The sequence below is a fragment of the Eretmochelys imbricata genome, chromosome 14 (assembly GCF_965152235.1).
Source record: "Eretmochelys imbricata isolate rEreImb1 chromosome 14, rEreImb1.hap1, whole genome shotgun sequence".
NCBI classification, from domain to species: Eukaryota; Metazoa; Chordata; order Testudines; family Cheloniidae; genus Eretmochelys; species Eretmochelys imbricata.
Window position 1 is genome coordinate 50929475 of NC_135585.1, and position 17400 is coordinate 50946874.

The following is a 17400-nucleotide window of genomic DNA, read 5'->3' on the forward strand; positions in this document are numbered from 1 at the left end:
CAGAGGGACCTGCCGGATGCTTCCTGGGAGCTGCCCCAGGTAAGCACCGCCGGGACTCCCCACCTCGCCCCCCGGCAGGTCCCTCTGGCTCTTAGGGGTAGGGTGGGCACCCACTACAGTGGCCCACAAGACCCTCCTACCCGGCTCTGGGGGCAGTCAGGGGACAGGGGAGGGGGTTGGATGGGGCAGGAGTCCTGGGGGGGCGGGGGTGGGCAACGACCCCCTCGTGGGGTGAGGAGGGAACCCGTTGTCAAGATTTTGGCAGCTCATCACTGCTCAAGCCCCATGAGCAACACCAGCACTGTTTCTCCCAGGACATAAATATTTGCCTCTGAGGTTGCTTTGTGGCCCACACTAGGGCAGGGGTTCTCAACCGGGGATACGTGTCCCACTGGGGGTACACAGAGATCTTCCCGGGGGGGTACATCAACTCCTCGAAATATTTGCCTAGTTTTACAACAGGCTGCAGAAAAAGCACTAGCAGCAAAGTTTAGTGCAAACTACAATTTGAGACAGACAAGTGACTTGTTTATAATGCTCTGTAGACGATACACTGAAAATGTAAGGACGCTATTTATATTCCAATGGATTTATTTTATCGTTATAGGGGAACAAGGAGAAAGTCAGCCCTTTTTCAGGACTAGCGTGCTGTGACGCTTTTGTATGGTTATGTCTGATGGTGTAAGCAAGTCGGTTTTGAGTGAGGGGAAACTTGGGGGAAGGCAAGACAAATCAGACTCCAGTCGTCTGAAAAGTTTGAGAGCCCCTGCGCTGGGGCAAACCAAAACATGCCTGGGGTGTCACTGTGCTAGCATATATCCAGGTGTGTGCAAACTGCAGTGAACTGGCAACCAATCAGTCCCACCAGGAGCAAAACGTGTAGGCTGGCCAGAAGTTGGGAAACACACAAACCTTCAGGCTCTGTTCTCTTGAGCAGGCCCAGTGGCTGCTGCTGCAACAACGGCCAAAACAACTTGCAACGTCAGGAAGGGGGCTGATTGCTGATGAAAGCTCCACCCAGCCCTGGGCTTTAGGAAGCAGATAAGTGCAGCTCAACTCTGTGTGCACCTGCCCAGCCGGGTACAAAGACTGCTGCAAATCCAGCCAAAACGCTCCAGGAGGAAGCTACTTGTTCCATCTGCCTGGATTATTTTAAAGAGCCGGTGATGATTATAGACTGCGGGCACAACTTCTGCTGAGCCTGCATCACCCAGTGCTTGGGACGACAGGAGACCAGCCTCTCCTGCCCCTGCTGCAGGGGCAGCTTCCCCCAGAGACACCTCAAGCCCAACAGGCAGCTGGCCAATGTGGCAGAGGTGGCCAAACAGCTCAGCCTGCAGCTGTTCAAAGAGCCCCGAGGTGGGAGGGTGTGTGAGAAATACCTGGAGGCTCTGAAACTCTTCTGTGAGGAGGATCAAACCCCCATCTGCGTGGTGTGTGACAGATCCAAGGAGCACAGGGCTCACACGGTGGTTCCCATAGAAGAGGCTGCCCAGGAGTACAAGGTAGGAACCATAGAATCGTAGGACTGGAAGGGACCTCGAGAGGTCATCTACTCCAGTCCCCTGCACTCGTGACAGGACTAAGTATTATCTAGACCATCCCTGACAGCTGTTTGTCCAACCTGCTCTTAAAAATCTCCAATGACAGAGATTCCACAAATTCCCTAGATACTTTATTCCAGTGCTTAACTACCCTGACAGTTCAGAATTTTTTCCTAATGTCCAACCTAAACCTCCCTTGCTGAAATTTAAGCCCATTGCTTCTTGTCCTATCCTCAGAAGTTAAAGAGAACAATTTTTCTCCCTCCTCCTTGTAACAACAACCTTTTATGTACTTGAAAACTGGTATCATGTCCCCTCTCTGTCTTCTTTTCTCCTGACTAAATAAACACAATTTTTTCAATCTTCCCCCGTAGGTCATGTTTTCTAGATTTTTAAAATCATTTTTGTTGCTCTTCTCTGGACTTTCTCCAATGTGTCCACATCTTTCCTGAAATGCGGCGCCCAGAACTGGACTCAATACTCCAGCTGAGACCTAATCAGCACGGAGTAGAGCGGAAATCACTGGCAAAACACTGCATTATTACAGAGATCTTGCATAGCAAACTCTATAGCTAAAGGGAATACACAAAGAATTTTTTAAAGTACGGTTTTACACACACTAAAGGATCTAAACCTCATTTTCCCCCCATAGGCATGGAATTACTCTGCATTGGGGGGTGAACCGGGGCTGCAGTGCGGGGTGGAGTCTCTGCACTGGAAATAGTGTGGGGGCTCTGTCCCTGCATCAGTTCACCCACAAGCTGGGTTGGGGGATAAGAATGGGACCCAGAGGGGCTGGAACAGCCTCTCTGGCACCCTGAATTGGGCCAGGAACCAGGTAGTAACTGATTCCCAGTTTGGAGCGAGCTGTACCCTACCAGCCTCAGGAGCTGCTGTCTCTCCTATTTCTCTGTCGTCTCCCCCCACACACACACCCATTCACAAGGAGCTTTCTCACCACTAGCCCCATTCTGCATTTAGGTCTTATTGTGCCTGTTTTGTTTCGTTTCCCTGAAAGCCCCATAACAGGGTTATGACGTCACCGGTAATAAGGAAGAGGAAGACCTGAACAACTGAGAGGGGGGTTTGTTTTTAGTCACAAGATTTGGTCTCTTTTTTGTTAGCACCTGCTCAGCTTGACCCAGCCCGGGGCAGCGTTTAAGTGTGAAACTGGTGTTCAGGACACCTGTATTCTTGTTCTAGCTCTGCCGGTGGCCTTGGACGAGTAACTCCCCCTTCCCCCTTCTGCCTTGGCTATTTAGACCAGTGATAGTTAGACCGCAGCTGGGAAGCCACAAGTGGTTCTTTAATGTGTCTTCCTTTACCACATGATCTTAAAACACTGTAGGGTTAACAATTAAATCAATCAGCATGCTTTTTACTATCTTATTAACCAAGTAAATTATTAACTTATACCAGATTATTAATTTATTTGCTGTGAGAATTATAGAATATCAGGGTTGAAAGGGATCTCAGGAGGTCATCTAGTCCAACCCCCTGCTCAAAGCAGGACCAATCCCCAATTTTTGCCCCAGATCCCTAAATCGCCCCCTCAAGGATTGAACTCACAACCCTGGGTTTAGTAGGCCAATGCTCAAACGAAATCTTTCCCCTGTCCTACTGTTTAAATATGAATAATATTGTAGTAAATGAAACAATGAATTCACATGACTGTGGCTCTTTTGGGTCACGTTGATCGCTCATTTGGCTCCTGAACCGCTCTTGTCTGAGTATCACTGACTTAGACCTGGTCTACACTAGTGCTGTAAATCAATCTAAGTTGAACTAGGTAAGTTATGTAATGTAACTTAAGTTGATGTACCTTAGTACCTTAGTGTGGACATAGTTCACAGCCATGTCCACACTACGCAATGTCGATGGGAGATGCGCTCCCGGCAACAGAACTTCTGCCGCTCATTGAGGTGGATTATAGACGTCGACGGGAGCATAGGCACAGACTCCGTAGGCTGGAGCACCCACGGGGAAAAATTGGTGGGTGCTTTGCACCCACTGGCAGCCAAGCATCCTGCCCTCCCGCCCCAGTTCATCTCCAGCTCTGCCTCTTCCCCTGAGCGTGCAGTGTCCCTGCATCTCCTCCCAGCACTTGCCGCCGTGAAACAGCTGTTTCGCGGCATAACAAGCTGTGGGAGGGAGGGGGGTGGAGCGGGAACACGGCGCATTCAGGGGAGGAGGCGGGGCTGGGGCAGGGATTTGGGGAAGGAGTCCAATAGGGGCAGGGAGGGGGCAGAGTTGGGGCGGGGACTTTGGGGAAAGGGTTGGAATGGGGGTGGGAAGGAGCAGGGCTGGGGTGGAGGCAGGGCTGGGCAGCAGAGGTCAAGCACCCACTGGCGCCTGCAGAAGTCACTGCCTATGGCTGCTACCACATTCTAACTAATAATATTGTAGGCATTAGCACCCGGTTTAAAACACAGTAATGAATACACCATATTAATAAGCAACAGGGCTAAAAAATAATCTATTAGTTATTGTTGATGGAAAAGTCTCAAAAATATGTTGTATGTTTAAACAGAGCTCATAAAACATTTTTATTTTTGTTCATCTCCCAACTTCTTAGGTGCAAATTCAGAGCCACCTGGAGATTTTGAAGAAAGAGAGAGCTGAGATTCTAGCGTTTCAATTGAGTGGGGAAATGAAAAGCCAGGAACTTCTGGTAGGTGCCGTTATTGCTTATCAGCTCCAGGACATCACTGATACTTGGAGTAACGTAAGAGTAACATGCTCCCCTCAGAGTGAGATCAGTACTTACTTACTCTGCTGTCTTTTGCAAATTCTCTTCTGGTTCAGAGATTCTTTGTTTCTGATAGGTACTGCATACACATATATGGGTCTGGGCCTCTTGGCATAGGCGCAGACTCCGTGGGTGCTCTGGGGCTGGAGCACCTATGGGGGAAAAATGGTGGGTGCTGACCACCCACCAGCAGCCCCCCATCAGCTCCCCCCCACCCCCCAGTGTTGCCTGCCCACTGGTAGGCCCTGCCAATCAGCACCTCCCCCTCCCTCCTTGCGCCTCCGGCCCGCCGAGATCAGCTGTTTCGAGGCATGCAGGAGGCTCTGGAGGGGAAGGGGGCGGAGTGAGGATGCAGCATGCTTGGGGGAGGGGGTTGAACTGGGCAAGAAGAGGTGGGGTGGGGGGGAGCAGGGGCAGGAAGAGGCGGGGCGGGATGGGACGGGAAGAGATGGGGTAGGGTGAGGCTTGGGGGTGGGGTGGGGGCGGGGCCTGGGGCAGAGCCACGGGTCGAGCACTTCGGAAAGTCAGCGCCTGTGCTCTAGGTGCTAACACAAATGTACATGGAGCCTAAGAAGGAAAATGGAGACTGCAGAAAAATGCATCATCCGAACAATGAGGTTAATAATGCTTGTTCTCTGCCATGCCTGCTCTCCGAAGTCCCTCCTTCTGAGGCCAGCCTCCTCCCCTTCTTGCTATTCAGAGGATCTGGCTTAAGGAGGCTGCTGACCAGAGGAGGCGCTTTTGCTACTGGGGAAGCGATCAGAAAATTCTCTGTCAACAGGTTTCAGAGTAACAGCCGTGTTAGTCTGTCTTCGCAAAAAGAAAAGGAGGACTTGTGGCACCTTAGAGACTAACCAGTTTATTTGAGCATGAGCTTTTGTGAGCTACAGCTCACTTCATCGGATGCATACCGTGGAAACTGCAGAAGACTTTATATACACACAGAGATCATAAAACAATACCTCCTCCCACCCCACTCTCCTGCTGGTAATAGCTTATCTAAAGTGATCATCAAGTTGGGCCATTTCCAGCACAAATCCAGGTTTTCTCACCCTCCGCCCCCCTCCCCCATACAAACTCACTCTCCTGCTGGTAATAGCCTATCCAAAGTGACCACTCTCTTCACAATGTGTATGATAATCAAGGTGGGCCATTTCCTGCACAAATCCAGGTTCTCTCACTCCCTCACCCCCCTCCAAAAACCACACACACAAACTCACAACAGGAAATGTCTGCACTTGTATTGTTATGGGTTGCCATACACAGTAAAAGCTGTGTTATCCGGCACTTTATCAACCAGCAAGCTCTATTAACTGGCATTTCTGATCTCTCCCAATACAAATCTTCAATCTAGTAACCGGGTCAAGTATACTGCCCAGGAGGTTATGCAATTGCCCATTCTGCACTCTGCTTTTATGGTAAAGAGACAGAAGAGAAGTCAGCAAGCTGATATCAGGGATTTAGTCAAAAGAGCAGCTTCCAGGGTGTATCGTAACAGATTCAGCCCAATCTCCTATGCCTTCTCCGTCTACAACGATAATTGATGTTGATAATGCTGTCCCGGAGGCACTGCAAGATCCTGAAGTGCCTTCTGAATCATTCCAGAAAGATTAAATTCTGTTCAGTATCGTTTTAGTGTTGTGTATTTTTAGTGATCTGGGTGTACGCCATGCGCTGCCCAGAGTGATATGTAGTGTCATAAGATAATCTGCTGTATAGAAAACTTTCCCTGTATACACCTACATGCTTCAAGAAACCGACCACTCTGCAGTGCAGTACTATGAGTGGATTGGTGAGTACCTGTCTACTGTTTTATACTGTATTCATTTTATTGTATTCTAATTCTTTGAAAATTCGTATTCCGTTGGTAAGTATAATTTTTCGTTAACCAGAGTTTTTGACTAAGCGACAGCCCCCGTTACCCCAACACGCCGGATAACAAAGCCTTTACTGTAATTATCCTGCAGAGAGCTACAGAAGAGTCTATGAAATGTCCCAACGACTCTCTGTGTGTCCCTGACCTGATCTTTTCCTGTCTGTGTGCATGTTCGCTGCAGAAAGAAGTGGAAGCCGAGAGGCAGAAGGTTGTGTCTGAATTTCAGCAGTTGTGCGTGTTTCTGGAGGAACAAGAAAGATACCACCTGGGCCGGCTGGGCGAGCTGGACAAAGCGATTGTGAAGATGAGGGATGAAAATGCCACCAAATACTCTAAGGCGCTCTCTTGCCTCAGCGATCTGGTCTGCGAGATGGAGGGGAAGCGCCAGCAGCCAGCGAGTGAATTCTTGCAGGTGAGACTGTGTTAGCTACCCCACACCCCCCAGATTCCTGCACAGTCTGTGTGCGGCTGATCTTTGTGTTGTTATTTAGCTCTTTGAAAGCTGAGTCACAGATTCACGGAAGTGATGGGTGTCAAAGATCAGCTGGGAAAAGGGGTGTGTGTGTGTGTGTGGGGGGGAATCTTTTATTGGACCAACTTCTGTTGGGGAGAGATAATCCTTTTGCGCCACACACGGTGCCCTACGACGACGCTGCAAAAACCAGCTGTGTTATTCATTCATGCCCTTTACCACATGTCCCAGGATTTTGGCCAGAATATCTCAAGAATTGGGAGCTCTCACTGTTGTTCCTGGGAAGAACATTCCACAGCCCTGCACACCTCACTGTTAGGAAGTTTTCCCTGACAATTACCCTCAACTTTTCCTTCCTTGGTTTCATGCTGTTGCAAGCTCTGCAAACACAGTGTGGTTCTTTGTCCCGCTCACCCACTGGCTGGATCATGCCATAGTTGGTACTTCAAATTTAGTGTAATCCAGGCTAAAATTCTGCTTGTGGGTATGTCGGTCTGCTTCTGGCCTCTTCTAGCGGCCAGAAAACACACAGAGAATCATGAGCCTGCTACTGCTTCCAAACTAACATCCCGAATGAGCTAATCAAGGGGTAGAAGTCATATACCACCTTTCAGACTTACTTGGTATCATGCTGTATATTGAGTTACAGTAGAACCTCACAGTTACAAACACCAGAGTTACGAACTGTCCAGTCAACCCCACACCTCATTTGGAACCGGAAGTACGCATTCAGGCAGCTGCAGAGACAAAAACAAAAAACAAAAAACGGAGAGCAGCATTTTTCTTCTGCAAAGTAAAGATTCAAAGCTGTATTAAGTCAATGTTCAGTTGTAAACTTTTGAAAGAACCACCGTAAAGTTTTGTTCAGAGTTCTGCACTTTTCAGAGTTCAGAGCAACCTCCATTTCCAAGGTGTTTGTAGCCCTGAGGTTCTGCTAAAGAGTAGCACATTTGTAGATTTTTCTATTTGTTTGTTTGATGGACTTTCACACTACAAGGGAAGGAGCTGTTAATAATAATAACGCCCCATTCTTATACAGCACTTTTCTCACCAGTAGATCTCAAAGCATTTCACAGGCAGGCTGTAATATATTAAGCCTCACAACACCGGGTGGGAAGCTGGGGCCCAGAGACACTAACTGATGTGCCCAAGGTCACACAAGAAGTTTGTGGCAGAGCACAGAATTATGCCCCAGTCTCCCAACTTCTGGGCCAGTGCTCTAACCACTGGACCATCCTGGGCAGTATCCTCCTAAATAGTTTCGGCATCCTCTAAAGGCACGCACGGTCTTCTCCGTTTGTGCAGAACTGCGTGCAGATCTGGTTGCCCATTTCAAAAAAGATATATTGGAATTGGAAAAGGGTACAGAAAAAGGCAACAAAAATTATTAGGGGTATGGAACAGCTTCCATATGAGGAGAAATGAAAGTATTTCTTCACACAACACACAGCCAACCTGTGGAACTCTTTGCCAGAGGATGTAAGACTATAACAGAGTTCAAAAATGAACTAGATAAGTTCATGGAGGATAGGTCCATCAATGGCTATTAGTCAGGATGGGCAGGGATGAAAAACCATGCTCTGAGTGCCCCTAGCCCAGGGGTGGGCAAAACTTTTTGGCCTGAGGGCCACATCGGGGTGCAAAACTGTATGGAAGGCCGGGTAGGGAAGTGTATGCCTCCCCAAACAGCCTGGCCCCTGCCCCCTATCCACCTCTTTCCACTTCCCGCCCCCTGACTGCCCCCCTCAGAACCTCTGACCCATCCAACCTCCTTGTCCCCTGACCACCCCCTCCCGGCACCCCCCACTTCTAACTGACCCCCGGGACTCCACCCCCATCCAACCCCCCCACTCCCTGTCCCCCCGACCCCTATCCACACCCCCGCCCTCTGACAGGCCCCCTGGGACTCCCACCCCCTGTCCAACAGCCCCCTGCTCCCCGACACCTGACCGCCCCTCCTCAGAACGTCCGCCCCATCCAACCGCCTCCTGTCCCCTGACTGCCCCCCTGGACCCCCTACCCAACCTTCCTTCGCCACCATGTGCACCACCGCGGCCCCCTTACCATGCCGCTCAGAGCGGCAGGAGCTCGCAGCCCCGTTGCCCAGACAGAGCCAGTTGTGCTGCCCACGCTGCAGCATGGCTGCGAGGGAGGGGGGACAGCAGGAGAGGGGAGGTGCCGGGCAGAGGCTAGCCTCCCTGGCCAGGAGCTCAGGGGCCGGGCAAGACGGTCCCACGGGCCGGATGTGGCCTGCTGGTCATAGTCTGCCCACCTCTGCCCTAGCCTCTGACTGCCAGAAGCTGGGAGTGGACGACATCGGATGGATCACTCGATAATTGCCCTGTTCTGTTCATTCCCTCTGAAGCATCTGGCCTTGGCCACTGTCGGAAGACAGGATACTGGGCTAGAGAGACCATTGGTCTGACCCAGTATGGCCGCTCTTATGTTTCAGGTTTCAGAGTAGCAGCCGTGTTAGTCTGTATTCGCAAAAAGAAAAGGAGGACTTGTGGCACCTTAGAGACTAACCAATTTATTTGAGCATAAGCTTTCGTGAGCTACAGCTCGCTCCATCAGATGCAACTGTAGCTCATGAAAGCTTACGCTCAAATAAATTGGTTAGTCTCTAAGGTGCCACAAGTCCTCCTTTTCTTCTTATGTTTCAGAATCCTACCAGAGCTGCAGTATGCGTGTAGCCATGCTTTCCTTGTTGCATACAGTTAGTACACACGATTATTTGGACCCCACTCTCCCTTTGTAATGGCTTCAAATTGCATTTGTTGTATAAAAAGTAAAAGGCACTACACCGCTAGATCCAGCCATCTGTGCTTCCATCCCCACAGACAGCACAGGTCATTACCCTATTGCTCCCCATTAATTCACCCTAAAGAGTTCTTCCACTTTTTCTGCGATACTATCCTTTGGTGTGTGCAGACAGCCCCTTTGTGGCCCATGCTTAGCCATGCTGGTGATGTTTAGCTCCATAGGGGAATGTTGCCTCCTGTTCTGGAGTCCGCATTTTTAAAAGGGTGTCAAAAACTTGGAGAAGGTGCAGAGAAGAGCCACACGAATAATGTGAGGACTGGAGACAGTGCCTTAAAGGGAGAGACTTGAAAAGCTCAATCTGTGTAGCTCATCAAAAAGAGGATTGACAGATGACTTGATTATGATTTACAAATACCTTCCAAGGGAGAAATACTGGGCTCTTTAATCTAGGAGAGAAAGGCATAACAAGAACCAAGGGCTGGAAGTTAAAGCCAGACAAATTCAAATTTAGAAATAAGATGCCCACTTTTTTTCAATGAGGGTTTTAAACCATTGGAAGAAATTACCCAGGGAAGAGGTGGACTTCTCCACTTTTTGGTGTATTCAGGTCAAGACAGGATGCCTTTCTGGAAGATGGGCTTTTGTCAAAGACATGTTATCAGGCTCAACACAGCTGTACCTGAGTGAAATTCTCTGGCCTGTGTTACATGGGAGGTCAGCCTAGGCCAGTGGTTCTCAACCAGGGGTCCGCGTCCATTTCGGGGTACGCAGAGGTCTCCCAGGGAGGACATCAACTCATCTAGATATTTGCCTTGTTTTCATAGAATCATAGAATCATAGAATATCAGGGTTGGAAGGGACCCCTGAAGGTCATCTAGTCCAACCCCCTGCTCGAAGCAGGACCAATTCCCAGTTAAATCATCCCAGCCAGGGCTTTGTCAAGCCTGACCTTAAAAACCTCTAAGGAAGGAGATTCTACCACCTCCCTAGGTAACGCATTCCAGTGTTTCACCACCCTCTTAGTGAAAAAGTTTTTCCTAATATCCAATCTAAACCTCCCCCACTGCAACTTGAGACCATCACTCCTCGTTCTGTCATCTGCTACCATTGAGAACAGTCTAGAGCCATCCTCTTTGGAACCCCCTTTCAGGTAGTTGAAAGCAGCTATCAAATCCCCCCTCATTCTTCTCTTCTGCAGGCTAAACAATCCCAGCTCCCTCAGCCTCTCCTCATAAGTCATGTGTTCTAGACCCCTAATCATTTTTGTTGCTCTTCGCTGGACTCTCTCCAATTTATCCACATCCTTCTTGTAGTGTGGGGCCCAAAACTGGACACAGTACTCCAGATGAGGCCTCACCAATGTTGAATAGAGGGGAACGATCACGTCCTTCGATCTGCTCGCTATGCCCCTACTTATACATCCCAAAATGCCATTGGCCTTCTTGGCAACAAGGGCACACTGCTGACTCATATCCAGCTTCTTGTCCACTGTCACCCCTAGGTCCTTTTCCGCAGAACTGCTGCCTAGCCATTCAGTCCCTAGTCTGTAGCGGTGCATTGGATTCTTTCATCCTAAGTGCAGGACCCTGCACTTATCCTTATTGAACCTCATCAGATTTCTTTTGGCCCAATCCTCCAATTTGTCTAGGTCCTTCTGTATCTTATCCCTCCCCTCCAGCGTATCTACCACTCCTCCCAGTTTAGTATCATCCGCAAATTTGCTGAGAGTGCAATCCACACCATCCTCCAGATCATTTGTGAAGATATTGAACAAAACCGGCCCCAGGACCGACCCTTGGGGCACTCCACTTGACACCGGCTGCCAACTAGACATGGAGCCATTGATCACTACCCGTTGAGCCCGACAATCTAGCCAGCTTTCTACCCACCTTATAGTGCATTCATCCAGCCCATACTTCTTTAACTTGCTGACAAGAATACTGTGGGAGACCGTGTCAAAAGCTTTGCTAAAGTCAAGAAACAATACATCCACTGCTTTCCCTTCATCCACAGAACCAGTAATCTCATCATAAAAGGCGATTAGATTAGTCAGGCATGACCTTCCCTTGGTGAATCCATGCTGGCTGTTCCTGATCACTTTCGTCTCATGCAAGTGCATCAGGATTGATTCTTTGAGGACCTGCTCCATGATTTTTCCAGGGACTGAGGTGAGGCTGACTGGCCTGTAGTTCCCAGGATCCTCCTTCTTCCCTTTTTTAAAGATTGGCACTACATTAGCCTTTTTCCAGTCATCCGGGACTTCCCCAGTTCGCCACGAGTTTTCAAAGATAATGGCCAATGGCTCTGCAATCACAGCCGCCAATTCCTTCAGCACTCTTGGATGCAACTTGTCCGGCCCCATGGACTTGTGCACGTCCAGCTTTTCTAAATAGTCCCTAACCACCTCTATCTCCACAGAGGGCTGGCCATCTCTTCCCCATTTTGTGATGCCCAGCGCAGCAGTCTGGGAGCTGACCTTGTTAGTGAAGACAGAGGCAAAAAAAGCATTGAGTACATTAGCTTTTTCCACATCCTCTGTCACTAGGTTGCCTCCCTCATTCAGTAAGGGGCCCACACTTTCCTTGGCTTTCTTCTTGTTGCCAACATACCTGAAGAAACCCTTCTTGTTACTCTTAACATCTCTTGCTAGCTGCAGCTCCAGGTGCGATTTGGCCCTCCTGATATCATTCCTACATGCCCGAGCAATATTTTTATACTCTTCCCTGGTCATATGTCCAACCTTACACTTCTTGTAAGCTTCTTTTTTATGTTTAAGATCCGCTAGGATTTCACCATTAAGCCAAGTTGGTCGCCTGCCATATTTACTATTCTTTCGACTCATTGGGATGGTTTGTCCCTGTAACCTCAACAGGGATTCCTTGAAATACAGCCAGCTCTCCTGGACTCCTTTCCCCTTCAAGTCAGTCCCCCAGGGGATCCTGGCCATCCGTTCCCTGAGGGAGTCGAAGTCTGCTTTCCTGAAGTCCAGGGTCCGTATCCTGCTGCTTACCTTTCTTCCCTGCGTCAGGATCCTGAACTCGACCAACTCATGGTCACTGCCTCCCAGATTCCCATCCACTTTTGCTTCCCCCACTAATTCTACCCGGTTTGTGAGCAGCAGGTCAAGAAAAGCGCCCCCCCTAGTTGGCTCCTCTAGCACTTGCGCCAGGAAATTGTCCCCTACGCTTTCCAAAAACTTCCTGGATTGTCTATGCACCACTGTATTGCTCTCCCAGCAGATATCAGGAAAATTAAAGTCACCCATGAGAATCAGGGCATGCGATCTAGTAGCTTCCGTGAGCTGCCGGAAGAAAGCCTCATCCACCTCATCCCCCTGGTCCGGTGGTCTATAGCAGACTCCCACCACTACATCACTCTTGTTGCTCACACTTCTAAACTTAATCCAGAGACACTCAGGTTTTTCTACAGTTTCATACCGGAGCTCTGAGCAGTCATACTGCTCCCTTACATACAGTGCTACTCTCCCACCTTCTTTGCCCTGCCTGTCCTTCCTGAACAATTTATAACCATCCATGACAGTACTCCAGTCATGTGAGTTATTCCACCAAGTCTCTGTGATTCCAATCACGTCACAGTTCCTTGACATCACCAGGACCTCCAGTTCTCCCTGCTTGTTTCCAAGGCTTTGTGCATTTGTATATAAGCACTTGAGATAACCTGTCGATTGCCCCTCATTCTCAGTATGAGGCAGGAGCCCTCCCCTCACAGACATTCCTGCCTGTGCTTCCTCCCGGTATCCCGCTTTCCCACTTACCTCAGGGCTTTGGTCTCCTTCCCCTGGTGAACCTAGTTTAAAGCCCTCCTCACTAGGTTAGCCAGCCTCCTGGCAAAGATGCTCTTCCCTCTCTTCGTAAGATGGAGCCCATCTCTGCCCAGCACTCCTCCTTCATGGAACACCATCCCATGGTCAAAGAATCCAAAGCCTTCTCTCCGACACCACCTGCGTAGCCATTCGTTGACTTCCACGATTCGACGGTCCCTACCCAGGCCTTTTCCTTCCACGGGGAGGATGGACGAGGGTAACACAGGGCCTCGAGGCTCTGTACTGAAAGCGTCCTTGACAGAAGGAGATGACCGGGTTACATGGGCCAAACTCATTGGCCTTGTCCACACTACAGGGATGTTTGCGGAATAGTTAAGCCCCCCCCCCCACCACCTGTGCTGGCATAATCCCATAGTGTAGATTCAGCCGATGCCAACAGAAGGGGCTTTGCCGTTGGTGTAGGAACTCCCCCTCCCCAAGCGAAGGGAACCATGTTGATGGAAGCCTACTTCCGTTGCCATAGCTGTGTCCATGCTGGGGGCTAGGTTGGCATAGCTACTGCATCCGGGTGTGTGTTGTTTTTTCCTCACAACCCTGACTGATGCAGTGTGTCAACCTAACTTTTTAAGTGTGGCCCAGGCCATTCTCTCAGGGATTGTCTGGCCTGTTTCCGCTCCAACTTCTGCAGGTTCCCTAGGATTGGCTATCTGCCAGCTCAGAGTATGAGAGAGGGGGAACCTGGGGTGGGGGAGAGGGAAGGAAATGGGGTGTGGAGAGAGAAGCCCAAGAAAGAGGAAGTAGAGATGGGGGAGGGAAATGGTGAGCAGGGAAGGGAAACCCAGAGAAGACAAGGTGTGGACTGGAGGTGGGAAGCTAGGGAAGGGGGGCGGGATTTGAGAACAAAGAGAAGAGATGAAAGGGGCAGGGGTGTGGTTACTCCGTGTGAATTACACTCACTTTATGATGAGTGGAAAGGTGAGGATCACATCCCTGTGCCCTTGGTGGGATCCTTCCCCTGAGCAGAGTCCCTGAGGGTACTTCTACACTACAGCGGAAGAGCTACAGTAGGGTTGCCAACTTGGTAATATTTAAAAACCGGACGGTCCAGCAGGAGGGCTGGAGCTTCCCCTCCCTGCCTCTTCCCCCCTGCTCCACCTCTTCCCCTGAGGCCCCGCCCCATCCACTCCTCTTCCCCACTTCCCCCTGTCACTCACTGCTTTTCCCCTGTCTGTCTCTCTCTCCCACACACACACACAAACATACACACACCCCCGGCCACCTGGGTCAGGGACTCGCCTGCAGAGCCGGGGCTGGAAGCGGCAGTCCCCCAATGCAGGTAGGAGGTGCCCCAGCTGAGTAGGGGCTGGTACGGGTGATGGCCCAGCACCTCCCCGCTTCCCCCGCCCGCAATAACTGGACTTAGATCTGATTGGACACTGTTAGGTCTCCTGTTCAACCAGCACCTGGCCACCCTAAGCTACAGCCCTGCAATTTTGCTGCTGGAGCCCCGTAGTGTAAATGTTTCCAACATCAATGGAAGGGGGTTTTGCATTAACAGAGTCAATCCACCTCTCCAAGAGCTGGCAGCTCGGGCAACAGAAGAATTCTTCCATCGACCTAGCCGCGTCTACGCTGGGGTGAGGTTGACTTAACTACGGCACTCAGGAGACAACATTTTTCACAGCCCTGAGAGACGTAGTGAGGCCAATCCAAGTTTTAAGTGTAGACCAGGCCTAACTTTACTTATGCATCTGATAAATGCAAGAGCCTTAACATCAGGTTCGGGCCCAGGCCCTGGTTAGTTCCTTCCAGGGAGGACAAGAAGGATGTCATAAAAACAGCTCCCTGCCTTGAATTCTTGTGCAGCATCCGCCTGGAATCCCAGATTCCCAGTGGGGAGACCAGAACCCACTCATCCACACAAGCAGCGATAGCTGAGCATGCTCTGAGCTGGGAGAATGTGAGAGCACCCGGTGGAAGGACTCTGTTTTTATGAAAGGTTTCTGCTAGTCGCATAGAGCCAGATTATTATTATTATTTTTTAAAGGAATGGAGGTCCAGATTTTCAGGATGCTCAACGCTCACAGTTGGGGCCAGATCTTCCGAAGTGCCCAGCATTCAGATGCATCCTGTGTGCTGAGCTTGCCTGAAAATCTGCCTGTTTATTTAGGTGCCTCAATGGGAGTTTAGAGAATCTGACCCCCCAGTTTAGGGTTGCCACCCGTCTGGGTTTTACCCAGACAGTCAGGTTTTTGGCTTGTGTGTCTGGGTGCCATTTAGGAAAGTCGACTCGAAAAGGGGACCTGGCATCGCTATGGCACCAGAACCAAAAGCCAGGTTACCATGGGGCGAGGGTTGCCTCCTACCTGCAGGCAGGCTCCTTGAGACGACCCAGCAAGGGAGAGGGGCAAGGGACAGGGGCGGGGCTTTGGGGGAAAGAGGCGGAGAAGGGGTGGAGCCTTTGGGAGAAGAAGTGGGGCCTTAGGGGTCCAGTTACCAACAATTAGATAGGTGGCAACCCTACCCCAGTTATGGGTGCTGAGCCCCCAAACCTCCATAGAATCATAGAATATCAGGGTTGGAAGGGACCCCTGAGGGTCATCTAGTCCAACCCCCTGCTCGAAGCAGGACCAATTCCCAGTTAAATCATCCCAGCCAGGGCTTTGTCAAGCCTGACCTTAAAAACCTCTAAGGAAGGAGATTCCACCACCTCCCTAGGTAACGCATTCCAGTGTTTCACCACCCTCTTAGTGAAAAAGTTTTTCCTAATATCCAATCTAAACCTCCCCCACTGCAACTTGAGACCATTACTCCTCGTTCTGTCATCTGCTACCATTGAGAACAGTCTAGAGCCATCCTCTTTGGAACCCCCTTTCAGGTAGTTGAAAGCAGCTATCAAATCCCCCCTCATTCTTCTCTTCTGCAGGCTAAACAATCCCAGCTCCCTCAGCCTCTCCTCATAAGTCATGTGTTCTAAACCCCTAATCATTTTTGTTGCCCTTCGCTGGACTCTCTCCAATTTATCCACATCCTTTTTGTAGTGTGGGGCCCAAAACTGGACACAGTACTCCAGATGAGGCCTCACCAATGTTGAATAGAGGGGAACGATCACGTCCCTCGATCTGCTCGCTATGCCCCTACTTATACATCCCAAAATGCCATTGGCCTTCTTGGCAACAAGGGCACACTGCTGACTCATATCCAGCTTCTCGTCCACTGTCACCCCTAGGTCCTTTTCCATCAGAATCCCTCCTGCGAGCAAAAGCTCCAATGTGGCGTGAGAGCACCAGGGGCAGAATCCTGCTGCCAATTAGAAAGCATCATTGTAATAAAGTTACCCACCTTCCCCCTTATCAGGCTGCTCACAAGGGGGCTCCCCCCTCCTTTCTAAGGGAATTTAGTCTTTTGCAGTAAGACATAGAAGTAGTTATAATGGCAGAAATTAAAGAAAGGAAACCCTGCTTTGAGCCTGGTACATATTGCTTCCCGCATGGAGCAAGGAAAAATTTGGGAACATGAAGGAAATGAGAAATGTCTGTAGGGAAAATTTCATAGATATGCACAGAACAAAAAACATGGCAAATATCTGTTGCATCCCAAGCCTTTCCCATTAAGAGAATTGGGTTTACAGCATTGTCATATTGGTTCTGTCTGTAATTCCCATTTCTTGCTTTTTTTTGGTATCTGGTAGTAAATTTACTCTTTGCAAACAACTTTGTTTCCTACTCTTCACATTATTGTTTTTGAATAATTTCCAAGTACCACACGTGTAACATAGGGATCCATTTTTCCGTATGGGGTTCATAACTTAAAATGTGGTGATTATTTAAGATTAAGTCACTGGTTTAAATATAAGACCCATGTTTTCACTTGTCCAGCCATAAAAGTTGTATGGCTTTAACTATACCAGAATAGTAAAAGGACAGGGAGCACCATTAGGCAAGTGTGGATGGAGTTATACCAGTATAAATTCCTTATACAGTAAAACCTCAGAGTTACGAATAGCTTGGGGACGGAGGTTGTTGGTAACTCTGAAAAGTGCAGAACTCTGAACAAAACTTTATGGTGGTTCTTCCAAAAGTTTACAACTGAACATTGACTGAATACAGCTTTGAAACGTTACTATGCAGAAGAAAAATGTTGCTTTTAGCCATCTTAATTTAAATGAAACAAGCACAGAAAGATTTCAGAGTAACAGCCGTGTTAGTCTGT

General features: G+C 49.4%; 2 protein-coding genes across 2 annotated transcripts in view; one reads left to right on the plus strand and one right to left on the minus strand.

The window, feature by feature from the left end:
* Window positions 1-17400, minus strand: part of LOC144274626 (uncharacterized) — a 223107-nt gene that overhangs the window by 129601 nt on the left and 76106 nt on the right. The gene's annotated exons all lie outside the window — the stretch shown is intronic.
* Window positions 1-17400, plus strand: part of LOC144274889 (zinc finger protein RFP-like) — a 32305-nt gene that overhangs the window by 1626 nt on the left and 13279 nt on the right. The window contains exons 2-4 of the mRNA XM_077833981.1: window positions 1201-1505; window positions 4120-4215; window positions 6351-6581. Of these exons, the coding sequence (XP_077690107.1) occupies window positions 1201-1505; window positions 4120-4215; window positions 6351-6581 (632 nt within the window). The remainder of the gene's footprint in view (window positions 1-1200; window positions 1506-4119; window positions 4216-6350; window positions 6582-17400) is intronic.